General features: G+C 38.7%; 1 protein-coding gene and 1 pseudogene across 1 annotated transcript in view; both read right to left on the minus strand.

The window, feature by feature from the left end:
* Positions 1-19,051, minus strand: part of DNAH17 (dynein axonemal heavy chain 17) — a 280,684-nt gene that overhangs the window by 241,734 nt on the left and 19,899 nt on the right. The window contains exons 11-16 of the mRNA XM_069076039.1: positions 18,718-18,986; positions 17,503-17,698; positions 15,800-15,946; positions 5,093-5,201; positions 1,138-1,241; positions 689-829 (exon numbers count right to left, since the gene is read on the minus strand). Coding sequence (XP_068932140.1) covers positions 689-829; positions 1,138-1,241; positions 5,093-5,201; positions 15,800-15,946; positions 17,503-17,698; positions 18,718-18,986 — 966 coding nt within the window. The remainder of the gene's footprint in view (positions 1-688; positions 830-1,137; positions 1,242-5,092; positions 5,202-15,799; positions 15,947-17,502; positions 17,699-18,717; positions 18,987-19,051) is intronic.
* Positions 3,783-4,234, minus strand: LOC138152360 (prefoldin subunit 4 pseudogene; annotated as a pseudogene).

Consider the following 19,051-nt stretch of genomic DNA (forward strand, 5'->3'; position numbering starts at 1 on the left):
TGGATTTGAACTCACAGAGGAGTCTTCCTGACTCCAGACTTGGTACTCTATCCACTGCTTGAGGGCTTGGGTTCAAATCCTGACTTTAATGTTTACCACCTGCATGACTTTGGACAAGTTACTTAACCTCTCTAGGCCTCAGTTTCCTCATCTGTAAAAATGAGGGATTGGCATCTAAGCTCTCTTCCAGCTTTAGATCTAAAATCTTATAAGATAGTTATTGGTTTGTTTTTGTTTTGGAGGGCAATTGGGGTTAAGTGACTTGCCCAAGGTCACATGGCTAGTTTTTGTGTTAAGTGTCTGAGGCCGGATTTGAACTCAGGTCCTCCTGACTCCAGGGCCAGTGCTCTACTCACTGTGCCACCTAGCCACCCCCGATAGTTATTGTTAATATAAAATTTTTACTGAGTGATTTGAATGGCAGCTCATTAAAAGACAGCACTGGTTTTGGATTCAAAGGACCTGAGTTGAAATCCTGCCTTTTTCACTTACTGCCTGTATTCAGACAGTTCACTCCCTAGGTTTCTGGTTCCCCTCTTGTAAAAAGTGGGTGGTTGGCCTAGATAGCCCCCCAAGTCCGCTATTGCTCTAAATCTTTGGTTCTATGACATCATTACGTCTAGCTTGGCTTTTCCCTCTCTTGTATGGAAGTCAGGGATGTTCCCAAGAGTCCCTCTAGTTTCCTTACTGCAACCATGGCCTGAATCTTCACTCCAGCTTCTTTGACGGCCGTGTAGCGTTTGTTGAGGTTGTTCACCCTTCCATCCAAGTCTAAAAGAGTTTCTTTTTTGTTGTCCTTTCTTTCGAACATAGGGTTGGCTGACCAATCCTGAAAAGAAAAGGTTAGAACAGTTCAGCAATCCATTGATAAGAAATCTGCCTTTGGAAAACACACATTAAAGAACTTTTACTGTCCATAAGAAACCCAGTTTCATAATTATAGAGACCAAGAGCAGTAAACAGTATTTGCTCAATGTGTTCCCTTACATTTTTGTAGCATGAGGATCCTTCAAGTGCACTTTAAATTTAAAGTTCCCATTCTGGACATGCACTGTTGTATTCTAGCATTATTTTTCCTCAGCTTTTCCCCTGGCTCTCCATTTCTACCCTTCTCAAGCAACCCTGTAATTGACTCACTTTCATAATCTGAACAGTTCCTTCCACATTTTGCTTTGTTTTCTGGATCCTGGTCTCTAAGTCATGTAGGATTTCTCTCATTTCTTGAATATATTGAAACACACCTAAAAAAAAGTTAAAATATTCATAGAATCAGTTTCCTTTTCTGTAAAAATTTCCAGAAATGGGAATATGGCAAAATGTGTCAAAGGTAGCCCTATTGATTTTGTTGGAGATAGAAAATATTTAACTGAAGAGAGAATATAAGCCCTTTGCTAAAGGATCACTCCCTTTGACTGAGACTCCACTCCATGTGTTCCTTTGACTGGGAGCTATGTCCAAGACAACTGACAAATGAGTAAGGAAAAGTCACACATATATATTATATATATGCAATATATGTATCTAAATATATATGCATCTTTTTTTTTGTTTGCTTTTTGGAGGGCAATTGGGGTTGTGATTTGCCCAAGGTCACATGGCTAATAAGTGTGTCAAGTGTCTGAGGCCGGATTTGAACTCAGGTCCTCCTGACTCCAGGGCCAGTGCTCTATTTACTGCGCCACCTAGCCTCTATATGATTTCTTGCCCTTTCTTTTCTTTCTTCCTTCCTTTCTTTCTTTCTTTTTTTCTTTCTTTCTTTCTTTCTTTCTTTCTTTCTTTCTTTCTTTCTTTCTTTCTTTCTTTCTTTCTTTCTTTCTTTCTTTCTTTCTTCCTTCCTTCCTTCCTTCCTTTCTTTCTCTTTCTTTCTTTCTTCGTTTCTTCCTTCCTTTCTTTCCTTCTTTCCCTCCTTCTTTCCCTCCTTCTTTCTTTCTTTCTTTCTTTCTTTCTTTCTTTCTTACTTTCTTTCTTACTTTCTTTCTTTTTGCCTTTTGGAGGGCAATTGGAGTTAAGTAACTTGCCCAAGGTTAAACTTGTTTTTTTTTTTTTTTTTATGTGAAGTGTCTGAGGCAGCATCAGAACTCAGGTCCTCCTGACTCTGGGGCCGGTGCTTTACTCACTGCGCCACCTAGCTGCCCCTGCATCATTTTATATAATATATTATGTTAAATATATCATATAATATAATAAAATACATTCAATATAAAATGTATTTTATTGTTATATAAGGGGTGTTACATGGGTAAATTATATATAATATGTGATATGATACAACACAATATATCTAATGTATATCATATATTAAATAAGTATAATATATTATATATCTTTTAATATAAATATTAATATAGCATTATATATCACAAATATTTTAATCTATAGCTAAATATGCATGTTTATGTACATATATCACATGTAACATTATATTCTGTGTATGCGGTGTATGTATGCATATATGTATGTGTGTGTGTATTTTTCCTCTTAAGATTATAAATTGTTTGAGGTGGCTAGGTGGCATAGTGAATAGAGCACTGGCCCTGGAGTCAGGAGGACCCGAGTTCAAATCCAGCCTCAGACACTTAACACTGACCAGCCGTGTGACCTTGGGCAAGTCATTTAACCCCAATTCCCCTGCCCTCCAAAAAAAAGGCAAAAAAAAAGAAAATATTATAAAAATTTTGAGGGAAATTTTGTCCTTGCACTTTGGGGGCCTAGTACAGTGCTTGGCATATAAGAGATACTTTAATAAATGCTTGTTGACTGGTTGATAAAATGAGGGGATTTTACTATGTGATTCAATTCAATTCCATTTAATTCAACAAAGATGACATATCTCTAACACTTCCACCCACAGGCAGCTTGTGACAATTCCATGGACAGTCCCATGGCACGCTATCCCAAGGAGAGACCTCAAAGAGGGAGAAAAGGAAATGGTCTTTGAGGTGTTTCCACCAATTAGAAATTATGTCTCCTTCTGCTGATGCAGCATCACAGGAACTCCCACAAGTTGTCTTTGAGTAGGGGTGTTAAATATCTACTATAGGGGAAGCTCTGTGTACCAGGTGCCAGGGTACAAAAACAAAAATCAAATAGTCCCTCCCCTCAAGGCACTTACACTATCCTGAGGGTAGGCAGAGGGTTTACAACCCATAAATGGATATGTAAATACTAGGTAGGTACAAAAGAAATAAAAATTTCAGGTGGGAGAGCATTGGAGAGACCAAGAAAGACCTCATGTACTTGATAACACCTGAACTGAAATCTGAGATTTGTTATGAATTCTAAGGTGCAGAGGTGACAAGGAAGTGCATTTCAGGTATGGAGGCAGAGACTGGACAAGTGCCTTACTCTTTCTAGCTCCAATATTCTATGACTCCAAATAATAATAATTAATAGCTAATGTTTACATGGCACCTACTATGTGCCAGGCACTATACTAAGCATTTTACAATTGTTTGTTGTTGTTCATCCTTTGTTCTCCAAAAGGACCAGTGACATCAGGAGGGTGATATCTTGACTTGCGAGTGAACTGGATTTGAGTGAGTCAGAGCCGTGCCCCACTCTCTCCTCCAGATTCATTGGAGTGCAGTGATAAGACATAGGTCAGGATGACTGGTGATGGTCCCAGACACAGTGGGAGGCTTTGGTCTTTTTAAGCCACAGTCTTTCCCAGGTCTCAGTTTGTCTGAGGCAACTTATTCAATAGTTAAAGGCTAAGTAAGAATTGAGGTAAAAGATGGCCTACTTTGCCTTCACAAAAGAATAGATTCACTTTACAATTGTGATTTTTTTCATTGTTGCCAATATTCAAGTTTATTAAACAAATAAAAAATTTATATTTAGAAAACTTTTAACTGTCATCTGCTTCAGGGTTTATGTTGCTCTCAAATTTTGCATATAATTGAACTTTCAAATCAGCTTTGGATTCTAATGCTTCAATTTCATCTTGAAAATTTTTCTTAGCTTCTTCCAACATTTCTTGAATTTCATCTTGAGAGTGGCTAATAAAAACATCACCAATTTGGTAGGGAATCATTAAAGAATCTTCATCCATCATCATTACATCATCACAAGCATCCTCTACATTTTGAAGCTGCTTCCTTTTAACGTCTATTTCTTCCTTCAGTTCTGTGATTCTACTAGTATTCCTCGCAAATTTGTTAATCTTTTGTTGGTCTTCAAAAGTAACATTGACATCTTTTACAGCTGCCTTCTTCATGGTGGTGGCCATCTTGGGACTGGATCTCACTTTACAATTATTATCTCATTTAATCCTTACAACAACCTTGAGAGATAAGTGCTGTTATGAAGTTGAGGCAAACAGAAGCTAAGTGACTTGCCCAGGGTCATACAACTAATAAGTGTCTCAGGCCAGATTTTAACTCAAATATTCCTGACTCCATGCCCAGTGCTCTACCCACTATGCCACCTAGTTTGGCAAGTTAAAGTCATTTTTTTTGGACTTTCATAAGAACAAAAATGCTACAAAAAATAGTCCCACTGTTTAGAGCATAGCACAAATGTAACCCACATCAAAGGCTGAAACTCTTCAAGGGATACATAAGCACATGCCCTTCTCAGAGAGAAAATAGTGAGAATGTATGGATAGCTCAGCAAAACCCATCTTGGCTAATGGAAAGGCAGCTCCCAGAATATGAATGAATCATGGTGAGCCAGTAACATCCTGTTTCTATACAGAGAACAGCAGAGGACAGTGTTGATCAACTCTCAGGGCTTCAAAATGATCAGTGATCCATCAAGATGTTAAAAACAAAATGCCTTAGGGTCAGGAACAATTAAACAGGGACAAAATGCAGAGGGGACCTTGCTATGTAAACCAGAGAATGCCATTACTATCATACAAAAGTTTTTACTGAGCACTGTGCCCACATTATCCCTACCATCTGATTATTGATTGCCTTATTGTGTAGCCTCATGAGACCAGAAGGTAAATAACGTCCTTTTAAAAAGAGAAGGTCCCCTATCCCTTAAGGCAAACAAATCAATGGCTTCTTTAGGATGTATGATATTAAGGGGAAAAGTAGACTTTGGTGAATGTCAAATTCAACTAAATGTGGAGCTATTGCCCTAATACCTTCTCCATTCCAAAACAAAGTTGTTTCAGCTGTCTGTAACTTCACATCAATTGCTTCTAATTCTGCCTTGATCAGTGGAAATTCTACTTTTTTAATAGTGGTCTTTATCTGCAAAACAAAGACATTTCAGGTCCATCTCTAAAATCCAACCTCACAATTTAAAAAAAAATTATTTTTGGTAAATACATTATCACTCAGCATCAATATGAATACTTGAAATAAATCCTCATTCAATTAGGAATTAATTGTGATCACATATCCCAAGAGATGCCCATTTTTTCTTAATACATTTTGAGAACCATTTTATCATTGAACATTTACAGAAAACCAAGGGAGGCAGCATGAAATCTAGTAGGAGGTATTTCTTTTAGATTTGGAGTCAGAAGAGTTTGCTTCAAATGCAGACTCTACCAATTCTTAACTTTGTGTGACCTTGGGTAAGCCTGTCAACCCATTTGGGTGTCAGTTTCCTCCCCTATAAAATGAGGGAGTTTTGACTAGATACCTCTAACGTCCAGTCTAACGATAATCTTGAGGTTTATTCTTCAGTTATTGTTTTAGTCATGTCAGATTCTTTGTGAACCCATTTGGGTTTTTCTTGGCAAATATACTGGAGTGATTTGCCATTTCCTTCTCCAACTCATTTTACAGATGAAGAAACTGAAGTCAAACAGGGTTAAATGACTTGGGTCACACAGCTAGTAAGTGTCTGAAGACAGATTTGAACTCAGGAAGAGAAGTCATACTGACTTCAGCCCTGTCACTCTGTTCACTGTGCTACCTAGCTGCTCCCTAGCTACAATCAATGATCCTATAAACTCTCAATTATGTGTACTAATGGGGAATGAAGATAATAATAATTACAAATAATATAAATGCAGCACACAATTTAAAGCTTTGGTATTTAGTTTTGCAATGCAATAAAATATTAAATTGACATACTTAGATACACAGACCCAACATACAACCCCCAAATCAGCCACCCTATGCATTTGACACATTTTATGCTCAATCTCAAACCTCTAAATGATTGGTTATCTTCCCAAGACAAGCAGCAAGAAGCAGAAAGACCAGGTTTACATCAGATCATAAGCAGAACATAGAGAGTTCAATACAATATGGACATATCTCACTTTCAAGGAAACCAGAAAACTCATTTTAAAGTAAATCTGATGTAGGAAAACCTGGATTTATAGAACTGATCCATTAAAAATTTATGTTTTTTTGTAGGGCAATTGGGGTTAAGTAACTTGCCCAAGGTTATACGGCTAGTTTTTTTGTGTGGGTGTTAAGTGTCTGAGGCCGGAACTGAACTAGGGTTCTCCTGACTCTGGGGTGGGTGCTTTACTCACTGCACCACCTAGCCTCCCCTCCATTAAAAATTTATAAAGCTGATGAAATTAGACACTTTTTGAAAAGTTTTTTTTTCAAAATAAGTAATTCTCCTGATTTATTTAAAATGTGACTTAATTAGTAAGATTTTGCTTTATATACACATTTTCCAAGACTATCCTCATCAGGCAAGAGTTACAAACCAAGTAACTTAAGAATAGAAGATATCTGCAATACAAAATGATTCCTTCAATCTAGAGAAATCACAAATTTAAATATTGGCTTCCCTGGTAGAGTTATTGGTTTATAGTTTGGCTACTAGTTGACAAGGAGATTAAAGAGTAGTAAAATTTAAAGCTAATGGGTCAGAGGTGCCCATGACACAGAAGACCCAGGCTACTTTGTGGCTTGTGCTTTGACCCAGAAATCTGAAACACAATAGGTTGACACTATTATGACCATGCTGGTTATAATGGATCAACTATTTTATGGAAAGTAAAGAAGGGCAAAGCAAAAAACGGCCAAGCAGCAGGAAGATGGACAGTGAGTTCCTTCCCCTATACCACCTTCCCCCAACTCCTCTGAACAGATCTAGAAAACACACCAGATTGAATCTCAATCAGGAAATCCAAGAAAAAGAAAATCACAAATCATTTTTCTAGCCCACATCAGCAGAACTTGGGACTGGGCCCTGAGGTTATAGGAGAAACAACAAAAATATTCTTCAACAGGTAAATTGCAGTCATCCAGTGTCCCTTTCCCAGGGCAATTTATAGTTACAATATAAATAATTCTCTTACACTCAGGTCCTCTGGGCATGGCACAGGTTTTATTTCACCAAATCCAGGTCACTCATGCAGCTCTCCCAAAGCCTGCTGCACCTCCTCCCCAGCAACTGGACACTGTGCCATTTGTCAATTCTTCAATTGTAGTTAAGGGGGAAGCATGACATTTCTCTTCTAGTCTGATGAAGAATTTATAAATTTTTCCCTGCAGAGTTTACAATCCTAACAACGAAATGCCACACCCAAGAGTCCTCTAGGAAAGCCATTTCCCCTACCCCCCACCCCATGTGCTACTGCTCTCTGTACATACATTTAGGGACTCATCCAAGAGCAAGGATTTTAGTTACCTCCAAACAATTAATTGTAAACAATTAATAAGCATTTATTAAGCATTTACTATTGTTACAGATAAAAAGTCTGAGAGACATAGTTTCTGGATAATAGTTTTATTAATCAATGCTAGCAGATAATAAAAGTGGTCAGTGAAACTCTTGAATACCAAAGACCTCTAATGGAACCTACTCAATGCTTATATGCCTTTGGAAGAGTAGGTGTTCCTTAGGGTAGCAATCAATTTTGATTGGCTAACAAGTAATGAGAATGAATATTATAATGAGAGGTGAACCTAGTCTAATGAAAGGTGGAGGACTTGACTGATCACTTTGACTGCTTTGTCCAGAGCATAATGGGTCAGATTTCACCCAGATTAGATTAAATTCTTTGTAAGGCTTTCTAGTTGGGTGGGGACTCCCACTGCAGATTGAAAGGCATGTACTCTAGGGATTTAGGCAATCTCATCCATCAACAATGTCCTTCAGAGACTGAGCAACCTACAGGAAAAATTCTGGTCCTAATTCAATAATTAATTATTAATATAAGAGAGAAATAATCATTTCTCTCACTGCGTACAAGGCATTGTAAGAGGTGCTGGGAATACGACAACAAAAATGGTGCCGTTCTGGCCTTCAAGGAACTATGTCCTAACAGGTGACATACTTTGTACATAAATAAGCATCAAGAGGATATAGACATAAAATATACAAGACAGCTTTGGAAGGGAGGACCTAGGGGGAAATCAGAAAAAAGTCTCATATTAACTGTGCTGATTGAATTGAATTTGCAAAGAAAAATAAGTATTCTTAAGAGGTAGAACTAAGAAGGAAGCACATTTCAAACCTAGAGGACAGCCAGCGCAAAAGCATAGAGATGAGAAATAAAGTCTCATGTGTGAAGAGTAGTAAGAATGTGACTTTGGCTACAGAGTGCAAGAATAGAAATGGAGAGAAAAGAAACAAGGCAGGGAGATCAATTAGGAGCCTACTGAAGTACTCCAGGTAAGAAGGGATGACGGTCTGATCTGGGGTGGAGGCTATTTGAAGAGACAGAAGAGATCAGTCGCAAGACATATTGTGGAGGAAAAAACAATGAGATCTGGCAACTGAATAGATATGTAGAGGGAGGGAAGAGTCAAGGAAAATGCTGAGGGTGTAAGCCTCAGAAACTGGAAGAATCATAGTAGCATCAAAAGAAATAGGGAAGTTGAGAAAGGGATGGGTTTTGGGGGGAAACATCATGAGCTCTACTTTGTACCGTGTTTCCCCGATAATAAGACAGTGTCTTATTATTTTTTTTGGACAGAAAAACACCAGAGGGCTTATTTTCAGGGGAGGGCTTATTTTAATGAACATTGACAGCAATTTTAATAAACAGGTAAATGTGAACAAAAAAATGTACCTTTATTCAATAAGCAAATCACTGGGGAAGAACAGGATGACGCGTTCACCGCTGCAGCTCTGATTGGATGCAGCTCAGAGCGTGGCGTGCGTTTCACGGGGGGGGGGAGGACGGGGGACGGTGCATACAGAGGGTACCGTAATGTAGTGTGTAGCGCAGGGGATCACCTTCACTACAGTAGCAATCTCAATAGGGCTTATTTTCGGGGGAGGGCTTATTTTAGAGGAATCTTACACAGTAAGGGGAGGGCTTATTTTCGGGATAGGTCTTATTATTGGGGAAACACGGTATGTGCAGAGTTTGAGATGTCTGTAGGGCCCTGAAGTTGCAATGTTCAACAGGCAAGTTGGTGATGAAGGACCAGAGCCTAGGAGAGATATGGAAGTACATAAATAAATCTGGAATTCATTTACATAAAGATGATCATTCAACACATAGAGGTTGATGAGGTTACTAAGTAAGAATATATATAGAGAGGCCAATACACAGCCTTGAAATACAACCCCATTTAGGTGTGTGATATGGAACAAGAAAAGAGATTTAAGAAGGAAGGTTCAGACAGATATGAAGAGAGCTAAGACAAAGGAGTGTGCCCAGAGAAGAAAGAGGCCCTAGGAGGACAGGCTGGTTACCAGTGCCAAATGCTGCAGAGAGCAAAGAGGAAAACTGAGAAAAGTCATTAAATTTGGCAATTAATGGAACAGTGGTATCTTAGAAGAGATCAGCTGCCAGACTATAAAGGGTTGTAAATTGAGAGGACAAGATGTGGAATATAACAATTTTTTTCTAAATTGGGCTCTGAGAAGGAGAAATATCAGATGATTGTTTCAGGGGTGAGAGGTCTAGTGAGGAGTTTCCAAGTATGGTCAAGACTTGGACGTGTTTGTAGGAAGCAAGGAGGAAGCCAGGAGACAAGAGGAGATTTAAGATAGGAGAATGAAAGGGGATGGTTGTGGTAATTGTGGATTTTTCCAAACCCAACTGAATGCCTTCCCTTAGACATCAACTTCTTTCCTTTGAGGTGTTCGAAGCTCAGCACTACTGACTTTATTTGCAATTGGGTGACTAAAACCTTCCCACAATATCCTTACTTCCTGGCATTAAGATCGGACCTACCTCCCCTCAACAGTCTGTTCTTAACTAATCTAAGGACTGAGAAAGCATTCTGACTATATTCCTCAATTTATTCTGTGTAAGTTCAGTGTGGGATCATTCCAGTCATCTCAGAAGGGACTGTATTTCTCAGTAAGTCCCAAAGTATGCATGTCCCTAGGGGTCTGCCTGAAATTTTTCCAAGTCAGATTGGAGAGAAAGGGTGTTCAAAGTGAAGGCGGTACAACCAAACTGTGGAGGTGGGAAGGAAGCAGGTGGGGCCATTGGCCTTCAGAGAGTACTGGCATTTCTACCTCCAAGGGAGCCGCATTCACTCAGGCTACTTAAGAAGAAAACAGAGTGTAAGTTTGCTGCAATATTTTGACATTAGTTCTCATTATGCTTTAAAAGCATAGCAATTACAATAGCAATGTCAAGTGAGGAGAAAGAACCAGATAAGACGTTGGTTACCCAATGCAAGGAAAGGAGGGGAGAAATGTATGCATCAGGTGCCAGAGATGTAATAAGATAATAATAACATTAACAATAACAACAGTAATAATACTGGCTAGCATTTATATAGTTCTTTAAAGTTTGCAAAGCACTTTACTAGTATCATCTAATTTTATTGTTGCAATAACCCTGGGAGGTAGATGCTACTATTATCCCCATTTTACAGAGGCAGAAACTAAGGCAGACAAGTTAAGTGATTGGCCCAAGGTCACATAGCTAGTAAGTGTCTGAGACCAGTTCTGAATTCAGGTCTTCTTGACTCCAGGTCCAGTTCACTGTGTACCCACTATTCTATCTAGCTGCCGTGCATGCAACATCTGCTTCAATTGTTCTCAAATATCTTAAAGAATCTTAGGGGCTGGAATTTATACTAAATTGAATTTGTAAGGGATTTATCATCTCATTCAAATCAAGGATGAATATGAATGATAGCCTTTCACATCAGTCATGCAGGTCAGCTTCTCCCCACATCTTTCTTAAGAGGACTGCCAGGCATTTTTATGGACATGAGGGATTAATGTATGTAGGGAGCCAAGGGAGCCTGATCCAGAACTCAGATAAAATCTATTTGAGACAGCTAGCTCTAAAGGGAGTCCTTTGAGATGCGGCTTTGAAAAGCTAATGCCTGAATATTCTTTTATGATGTGCTGTATTCAAAAAGATGTTACCTGAGTTTTGAAATCAAAGGTTCTACCCTAAGATTTTAGTCACCCAGGCATTAAATCCCTATTAAATTATCTATTCTGTGCTACTTCCAGGATATGACAGACTATCTAAACCTCCTGTACTAAATAATAAGAAAACTAGAATTACATTTTCTTTTGTCTCGTTGCTCTATAAAAACCTTGTCCAAAGAATCAATAAATGGAGTTCTTCCTTGAACTACCCACGTGGCCTGGTTCATTCTTTATCACATCTTCGACCACGCTTAGTGCTGGACATTGAGTGGCTCACAGCAAATGTAGACCTTGGGGATGAAAGATAGAGATGTTGGGCTTCATATAAACCTTGAGAGGCCTGTGCAGCCACATGGCCTCTACAAAGGAGCAGTACCACAGAGAGATGCTGAAATAGCTGCAGAGCCATAACAGGGAGAAACAAGGTCCATTCATGGACCTTGCTGGTGCCAAAGGGAGCAAATGCACCAAGAAAATGTGTATACTCAGGAGCTGTCTAGACCCGTCTCTTCGCCAGTACTGTCAGTTATGTGTACTCTAAAATACCTAAGGGAAGGTGTGAAACAATGGAGAGGAAGGTTGCTTGACATCCTACAGAAAAAAGAGAGAAGAAAGTCCCTGTGTACACCAAAATCTTTATAGCAACACTTTTTGTAATAGCAATGAATTGGAAACAAGGTAGATGCCCACTGACTGGGGAATGACTAAATAAACTGTTGCATGTGAATATAATGGAATATTACTGTGTTGTAAGAAATGATGAATGTGATGAATACAGAGAAGCATGAAAAGATTTCCATGAAGAGATGCAGAGGGAAGTAAATGGAGTTTAAAAAAAACAACAATATACTAGACTACAACAACAGAAACATAAAGAACTACAAAAAAAAAAAAACCCTCAAAAGTGAATGTTTCAAAATTACAAAGAACAGGCCTGACTCGAAAGAAGAGATGTGAAATATAAGAAGCCATGAGTAGGTATATGACATGTAAAGGAGGAGGAGGGTCTAAACCCCAAGACTATTAGACTGCCTGTGGACAACAATTCACATGAATTAACTCTAGCAGAGAGAAATTACACAACAGTTGGCAGAAGTTAATGACTATTAATTTCATCTTTGCAGACCTAGAGGCACCGCATCTGGAAAGGGCAAAACATTATTACAGTTCTCAGAAGTCATAAAAACTTGGTCTATTTTTAAGGACTTACATATATTATTTGGGAGTCGTGCAGTGGGCATGCCTAATCTCATGATTTTTGGGGGGTGATGCATTTTTTCCAGAGAAAATAATATATGGGTGGGTGCCTTGTCCCAGAATTTGGAGCTAAAGACAAAGCAAAAAGGAAGGAATATGGTGCCTTTACTTGCACTTGGAGGAGCATATGCAGCCATGACAAGAAGTTTTGGGAGGCTGTGGCCATGATTTTCTCCAAAGGTGGTTTAAACTCTGCCATTACACTGCTGAGAAGGACTTTGATATCACAGCACCACTTTTCCTACTTCCTTGTCCCAGATGGGGAAAGTCAGGAAAAAGAAACCAATTTAGTGGCATGATTGGGTAATGTGACATATGTGGTTGTATTCTAATACAAATGTAATCAAGAAATTCTGACAAAACTCCTCAAAGATTTTTGCAATCATTAACCATATCCCACACAACCATGGTTATATGCTAGATCAGATATTATGACAAACTTGCCTTTATCCCAGAGTAACACCAATTTTAAAAACTAAGGTAATAATTTCTTTTAGAGTTCATTTTGCCTCTACAAAATCATAATCAGATACCTCATGGTGTCTTCAAAGTATACGCCAAGGTACTTAGGCTCCGTCAGGTTCTCACTATGCTGAAAAGGCAAATTTGTCACCTATAATAGAACTAGTCTATTTTCTGAGGAAAAATCTAGCTCACTGTAGACAGGCATATTATTAGCAGGCTGATCACCTGGAGATATATGCACATACATACATAGATGTACATGTGTATATGTGTGCATACATGCATACACACAGTTTCCGCCCAAACATATTTCTTAGTACACAAGAATCTTACACTTCTATAATTCTTATCATTGTCTGACCCCTTCTCTCCAGCAAAGAGTGTTAAAAATTGTACAGTTTTTAGGCCATCAGTACAGCTTTAATTTGATTGTGGCTACTCTAAGTGTGAGATTTTTTGTTCAATGGCTGGAGCCAAATCATATCAATCTTGACCTTCTTGATAAACAAAACCAGAAGTTGCAGCTAAATAGAAGGAAGGCTCACAGGTACTCCTTAGAGATGCAAAGAAGGAAGGTCATAGAGTGAACATTCATTATTTCTTGGAATAGTTGATTATCATGTATTGGACTATTAATGATAAACACAAAAAACTACCCTGAAAATAACTGCAGCTTAGATACCAACATCAATTGCTGAGAAATCCTTTGAAGAACTTCATATGATGTTCCAAGGCAAATCCACATACACTCTGATCATTGGTGACTTCAACACAAAAATGGGGGAAAAGTGAGGATGGGGAGAAATGTATGAAAAAGCATGATTCAGAAAGAAAGAGATTACAGATTATTTGGGAACCTCATTCCTCTATATCATAAACACTCTCTTCAAAACAAACTGGTAGGTAGAGGACATTGTTAGCACCAAATGACACTGTAAATAATGAAAAACATTCTATTCTATTTTAAAGACAGGAAAAGATGTTTGATTGATTTGAGAGTTAACTTTGAGTCAGCTATATGCATAGACAGGATGTTGACTCATTAGAGATAAAAAAGAAAAAGAAATAGCATACAGTTTTAACTATAACCAAACTATTTAAATAAGTAATTGAAAATTAAAAAGAAATGACATTAATACTAATTATAAAATAATTTTATCCAGTAGCTTAACCAATGAAAATTGGTTAAAACAAGGAGACAAAAAGAAAAACCACCCTAGTCAGTAAATGTTTTACTTATTTGTCAAATGGAGAGAGATGGATACCAAACACAATACCCAGTTAGAGTATAAACTCATTTGAAAGATCTTATGAAAAAGAATGAGAGATGATTAGGGATAGAATTGATTACAAAGCAAATAGAAACAATGATGACTAAAACCAGTTTAAAGAAAGTGTGGCAGGATATTGAAATGAGTGAAGTCATCCCAAGTACATTCAAGGATGAAAATGGAAGGAGAACTCTAAAAAGAAAATAGAAAATATTTGCAAAAAGAAAATTTTTAAACAAACTGTTTTCTCTATCAAGGCTGGTTAGAGCCACCACTTGTGGACTCGAACACCACAATCCTAGAAAAACCTATAGAGGAGATAGAAATGACTCTAAAGAATGAAGATGGGAAAAGCAGCTTGATTCAACCAAAGGTGGTTAGAGGATATCTGTGATACAACTCTGTCAGCACTGAGAGATGTATATTAAAAGTATCTATAGGAGAAGAAGACATCAAATCAGACCTTCCTGACCCTGAAAAAAAAATGACCTAGAGAACATCAGTATCTATCACCTTACTCACGTCTCTTCCACCTATACAAAATCTCTATGAGTTGTGCATACACAATCAAGGATTTCCTTGGTGCACGGGGAGGAAGCAAGCAAACATTCTCAAGCAATATTCAGCAATGAACCACACCTCTTCCATTTCACCATTAACTGAGGGATATGGAGAATATAAGATCTCATCGTGTTTCTTGTTTGATTATGAACAAACACTTGGATCAATATAACAAAACATCAATTGATAGGCCCTTTTACAACAAAGCTATGGCACATTTTGTTTGTTGTTGTTCTATCATTTCAGTTGTGTCTGGCCCTTCATGACCCCATTTTGGGGTTTTCTTGGCAAAGATACTGGAGTGGTATGCCATTTTCTTCTCTGGTGGATCCATTTTAAAGGCAATCAGAGGTTAAGTGACTTGCCCAGGGTCATACAACTAGGAAGTGCCTGAGGCTGGATTTGAACTCAGGTTTTCCTGACTCCAGGTCCAGTGTTCTATCCATTTGAGCCACCAGTTGCCTCACTGAAATCATTGCCCCAATTGAAATCATTCAAGATTTCTTGAAAGATATAATAATAGAAATAACCCAGTTAAATGACCCTTACCATCAGATGAGGCACAAAACAGGGAGATGTATGATTTCCATGTCACTCCCCTCCACACTTCAGTGGCTCTCTATTACATCCAAGATTAGATAGAAAGTCTTTTGTTTGCCATTTAAAAAGTTTTACAACCTGGCCCTTTTCTATATTATTCCCCACTCCATGCCCTCTATAATTCAACTAGCCTGGCCAATATACTGTTCCTTGAATACAACACTCTACCTCTGTGCCATGACATGTCCCCCATGTCAGAATACTCTATTTGGGGATTTTGTTGTTGGTTTTTTTTTTACTTGGCCAGGGTCACACAGCTAGTAAGTATCTAAGACCAGATTTGAACTCTGGCCCTCCTGATTCCAGGACCAGTGCTCTATCCAGTGTATCACCTACCTGCCCCACCATTTGGGAATCTTATACATGGTTGTTGCTGTTGTTTAAGACAAAAAGTGACACTTTGCAAAAATACCACTTACCTCATTATACCAACCAACAATGAGCTCCAAGTTGCCCACAAACTTTCGGAAGGTTTCATTCTGGGAGAAAAGACTCTCTGCACTACCTGGAATTTCTTTTTGTTCCTGAAAATTTAAGTACTTGACCTCTCTTAGAACAGCCACTAACTGAAAGGTAAAAAATATCAGAGAAAAAGGCTGGTGTAAATATCAATAATCCTGCAATTAGATTCAGGAAAGATGGTGAATAAGTAAGATTTTCCTGGGGTCAGCTCTCCCTACTCCCCCATTCCCCCAAAACAAGTAATACAAGTTAAAAGTTCTCAAATTCAATCAACTGAGAAAGAAAAAGAATATGATAAATGAAAGTATCTACTAAAAATAACTTTTATAAGAAAAAAAGTCATTCAACAGTGACTCACCAATTTGCTGTTTTGGGTACTCATGCCTATTCCAATCTCCCCAACCTACTCCCATAAGCCTTATGCCAACCTAGGGCAGTTAGCCCTTATACAACTGTGACTACTGTAATCTTAGGCACCTAGTTTTTAGAGTTAACTACTTTTTTAGTTTCCACTAAATAGGACCACTATTCATAGGCTAGATAAGCCCATGTGTTGGCCTTGGGTGACCCTAAGGGACCATTGAGGTTTTAGGCACTTCACTTTTGCGGCTAACCCTTCTGAGTTATTCCACAGGGAAGCCCACTAACATGTTCAGTTGAAGTCCATGAATCAGCCCAGCTCTATTGCCAAGAAGAAGTACAGGAGGCAGCTCTAGAGGACTCTGGAGAACTATAAAGCCAGAAGGACAAGAAATTAGAAAAGGGAGGAGAGGAGTGGCTAGGTGGCACAGTGAATTGGAGCCCTGGCCCTGGAGTCAAGAGGACCTGAGTTCAAATCCAGACTCAGACACAACACAAAAACTAGCCCTGTGACCTTGGGCAAGTCACTTAACCCCAATTGCCCTACCCTCTCCCTTTCAAAAAGCAAAGCAAAGAAAAGAAAAGAAAAGAAAAGGGAGGAGACCAGAAAAGAGAGTCACAAATAAAGGACATAGGCAACCAGGAGGCATGAGAAAGGAACTAAGAAGTGAACCAACTTCTTGAAGTACTCTTTTAGGGAGCCCTTCCTTATCTCCTTGAGTCCCAAGGGGCCAGCCTAGGAACTATCTTTATCATCAGTGCCTCTTCAAATTAGACCAGATAAATTCTATTTTGAGGCAACTAGGTAGGGTACTAGACAGAACACTGGACCTCCAAGGCTGCTATCAGCTTTAAATTTAGATGCCATGTTCTTATGCCACAGCACGAACCTAGTTTCCAAAGGCTCAGACCTATATAATTATCCTTCCTCTACCATCCCTCTCCTGTTGCCTCCTCTAAACACTGTAGGTTTTTAGTCCTCTGAACACGTTTCATCTGCCCTCTTGGACAACCCTTGTTGACCTGTCTAGTAAGATGAAAACATTTTTTTTTTCTGATTGAATAGCCTTCCTGCTTATTTATTTAACTATATTGTATAGTTTGAAGCTGTTTTCACTACTGTGATACTTTGTAGCCCATATTTCTAAACTCATGCTCTGACTTCTGATTGCAGAGATGTTCTTTCAGGATCTTACACGTACGCGTAAAGTAACTTACCCCCAGCTGTAATAAAAATCCCATTTCTCCTACAGAGCAATCTTATACTCATCCCTCATATAGCAGCAAGATGGTTACCAACCGCTTTGCTGAAGTTCACTTGGATGAGGCCCGTGAAAGGATGTCTCAGAATCAAGGGCTGTCCTAGGTTAAAGTGGCAGTCTTCGTCCACTCGTCCTATCCACTGTTTGTAAATAGACTGACGGTAGTTTTGAAGTAAAGTCATAATCTCATCGTATTTTTGATAGATCATCTTAGCCTCTGCACTGGACATCACCCTATATTCAGAATTACAGGTAAGCAGAAAAACAGCATAGGAATTCATAGGATGCTTCAAAAAACAAAACAGTCAATTAGAGCAGGGTTTCTTAAACTTTTTCCACCCCTTTTCACATTTCCACAGCATTTGTTGGCATTCTGTGTCCTGAAGGCATGCATAATACAAAGTGTATGTGCTTGTGTTCAGAACCAAGGCTGCAGTGAAGTTGTGCAATGCAACATGGGCAAATGCTGCCACAAATACCTCGGATTCATTACACGTTTAATTTTTAATTAATTTTTGGTCATTCAGAAAGCTTTTACTATTGCCAAATTTTTTGCCACCCCATCTGGGTCTTGACCCACAGTTTAAGAAGCTCTAACTAGACCTTCATAAACAATGACTGCTGGATGACAACATCCTGGGGCAAACAACTTTCAATTCATTCAGGAATCAATTATCCATTTTGCGGATTGTGCTGGCCCTTACTTCCCTGGGCCTCTTGTTCTATCCTTGGGTCACGCAACCTTAAATTCTCAAGAGTTACAAGGAAGTTCAGAGGTCAACTAATCCAACCAGTGCTTTAACAAAAATTTCTCTATTGATTCTCATTTCTCTATCTGCTAACATTTGCTTAAAAGTAAGAGGCAGAGGAAAAAGGTGTTCTCACAGAATTATAGATTTAGAGTTCAGAGGAATAACTAAATCCTATCTCATTGTTTAACAGAGTAAAGTTGAAGTCAAAAGAAGGGAAGTGACTTTTCTAAGGTGACAAAAGTAATAAGTTAATAGAGCTAGCATTTAAACTTAGGACTTCTTGATACACATCCAGGTGTTTTCCCCCTTGCACCAAGGTGCTAACCCACTGGTAGATAAAGGTTTGATAAAAGATGAAACTGAAAAATTTGGCAGAAATTAAGGTTTGGGGATTATCTGCTGATATTAATTATCCATGCTGTCCCCACACTACACAACTGGAGCCAAAAATAAATCAATTTTATCTTAGTGCCTCTTCTAGCCCAAGGAGTCATGACTTACGGATGTTCAATGTGTCTAAAGTCCTTCATAGGTCCCTCTAGCCTTTCCTGGAGCTCCAGGCTCCACTTCAGTTGTCCAGCAATGGGAGGCATGTTTTTATTTATTGGTGGAACTCCACCTCCTTCTTTCGTAGCCAATATCTGGGCATCATATAAAATCTTGCCGTTATCCAATTCAGCATCAAACATATTCAACATGACTGTGTACCTGGGAACTACTTCTATCAGTATCAGAGGCCGTTCAAGAAGTGCCCCAAACATGTATAATAACTGAAAGGCAAAGAGATGATCTTGACTTAACCAAAAAACATGAGTTTCCCTATTCACTTAGCACT

This window comes from Petaurus breviceps, unplaced genomic scaffold (assembly GCF_028583685.1).
Source record: "Petaurus breviceps papuanus isolate PSGF00001 unplaced genomic scaffold, PetGlider_PUasm1.0 90925, whole genome shotgun sequence".
NCBI classification, from domain to species: Eukaryota; Metazoa; Chordata; class Mammalia; order Diprotodontia; family Petauridae; genus Petaurus; species Petaurus breviceps.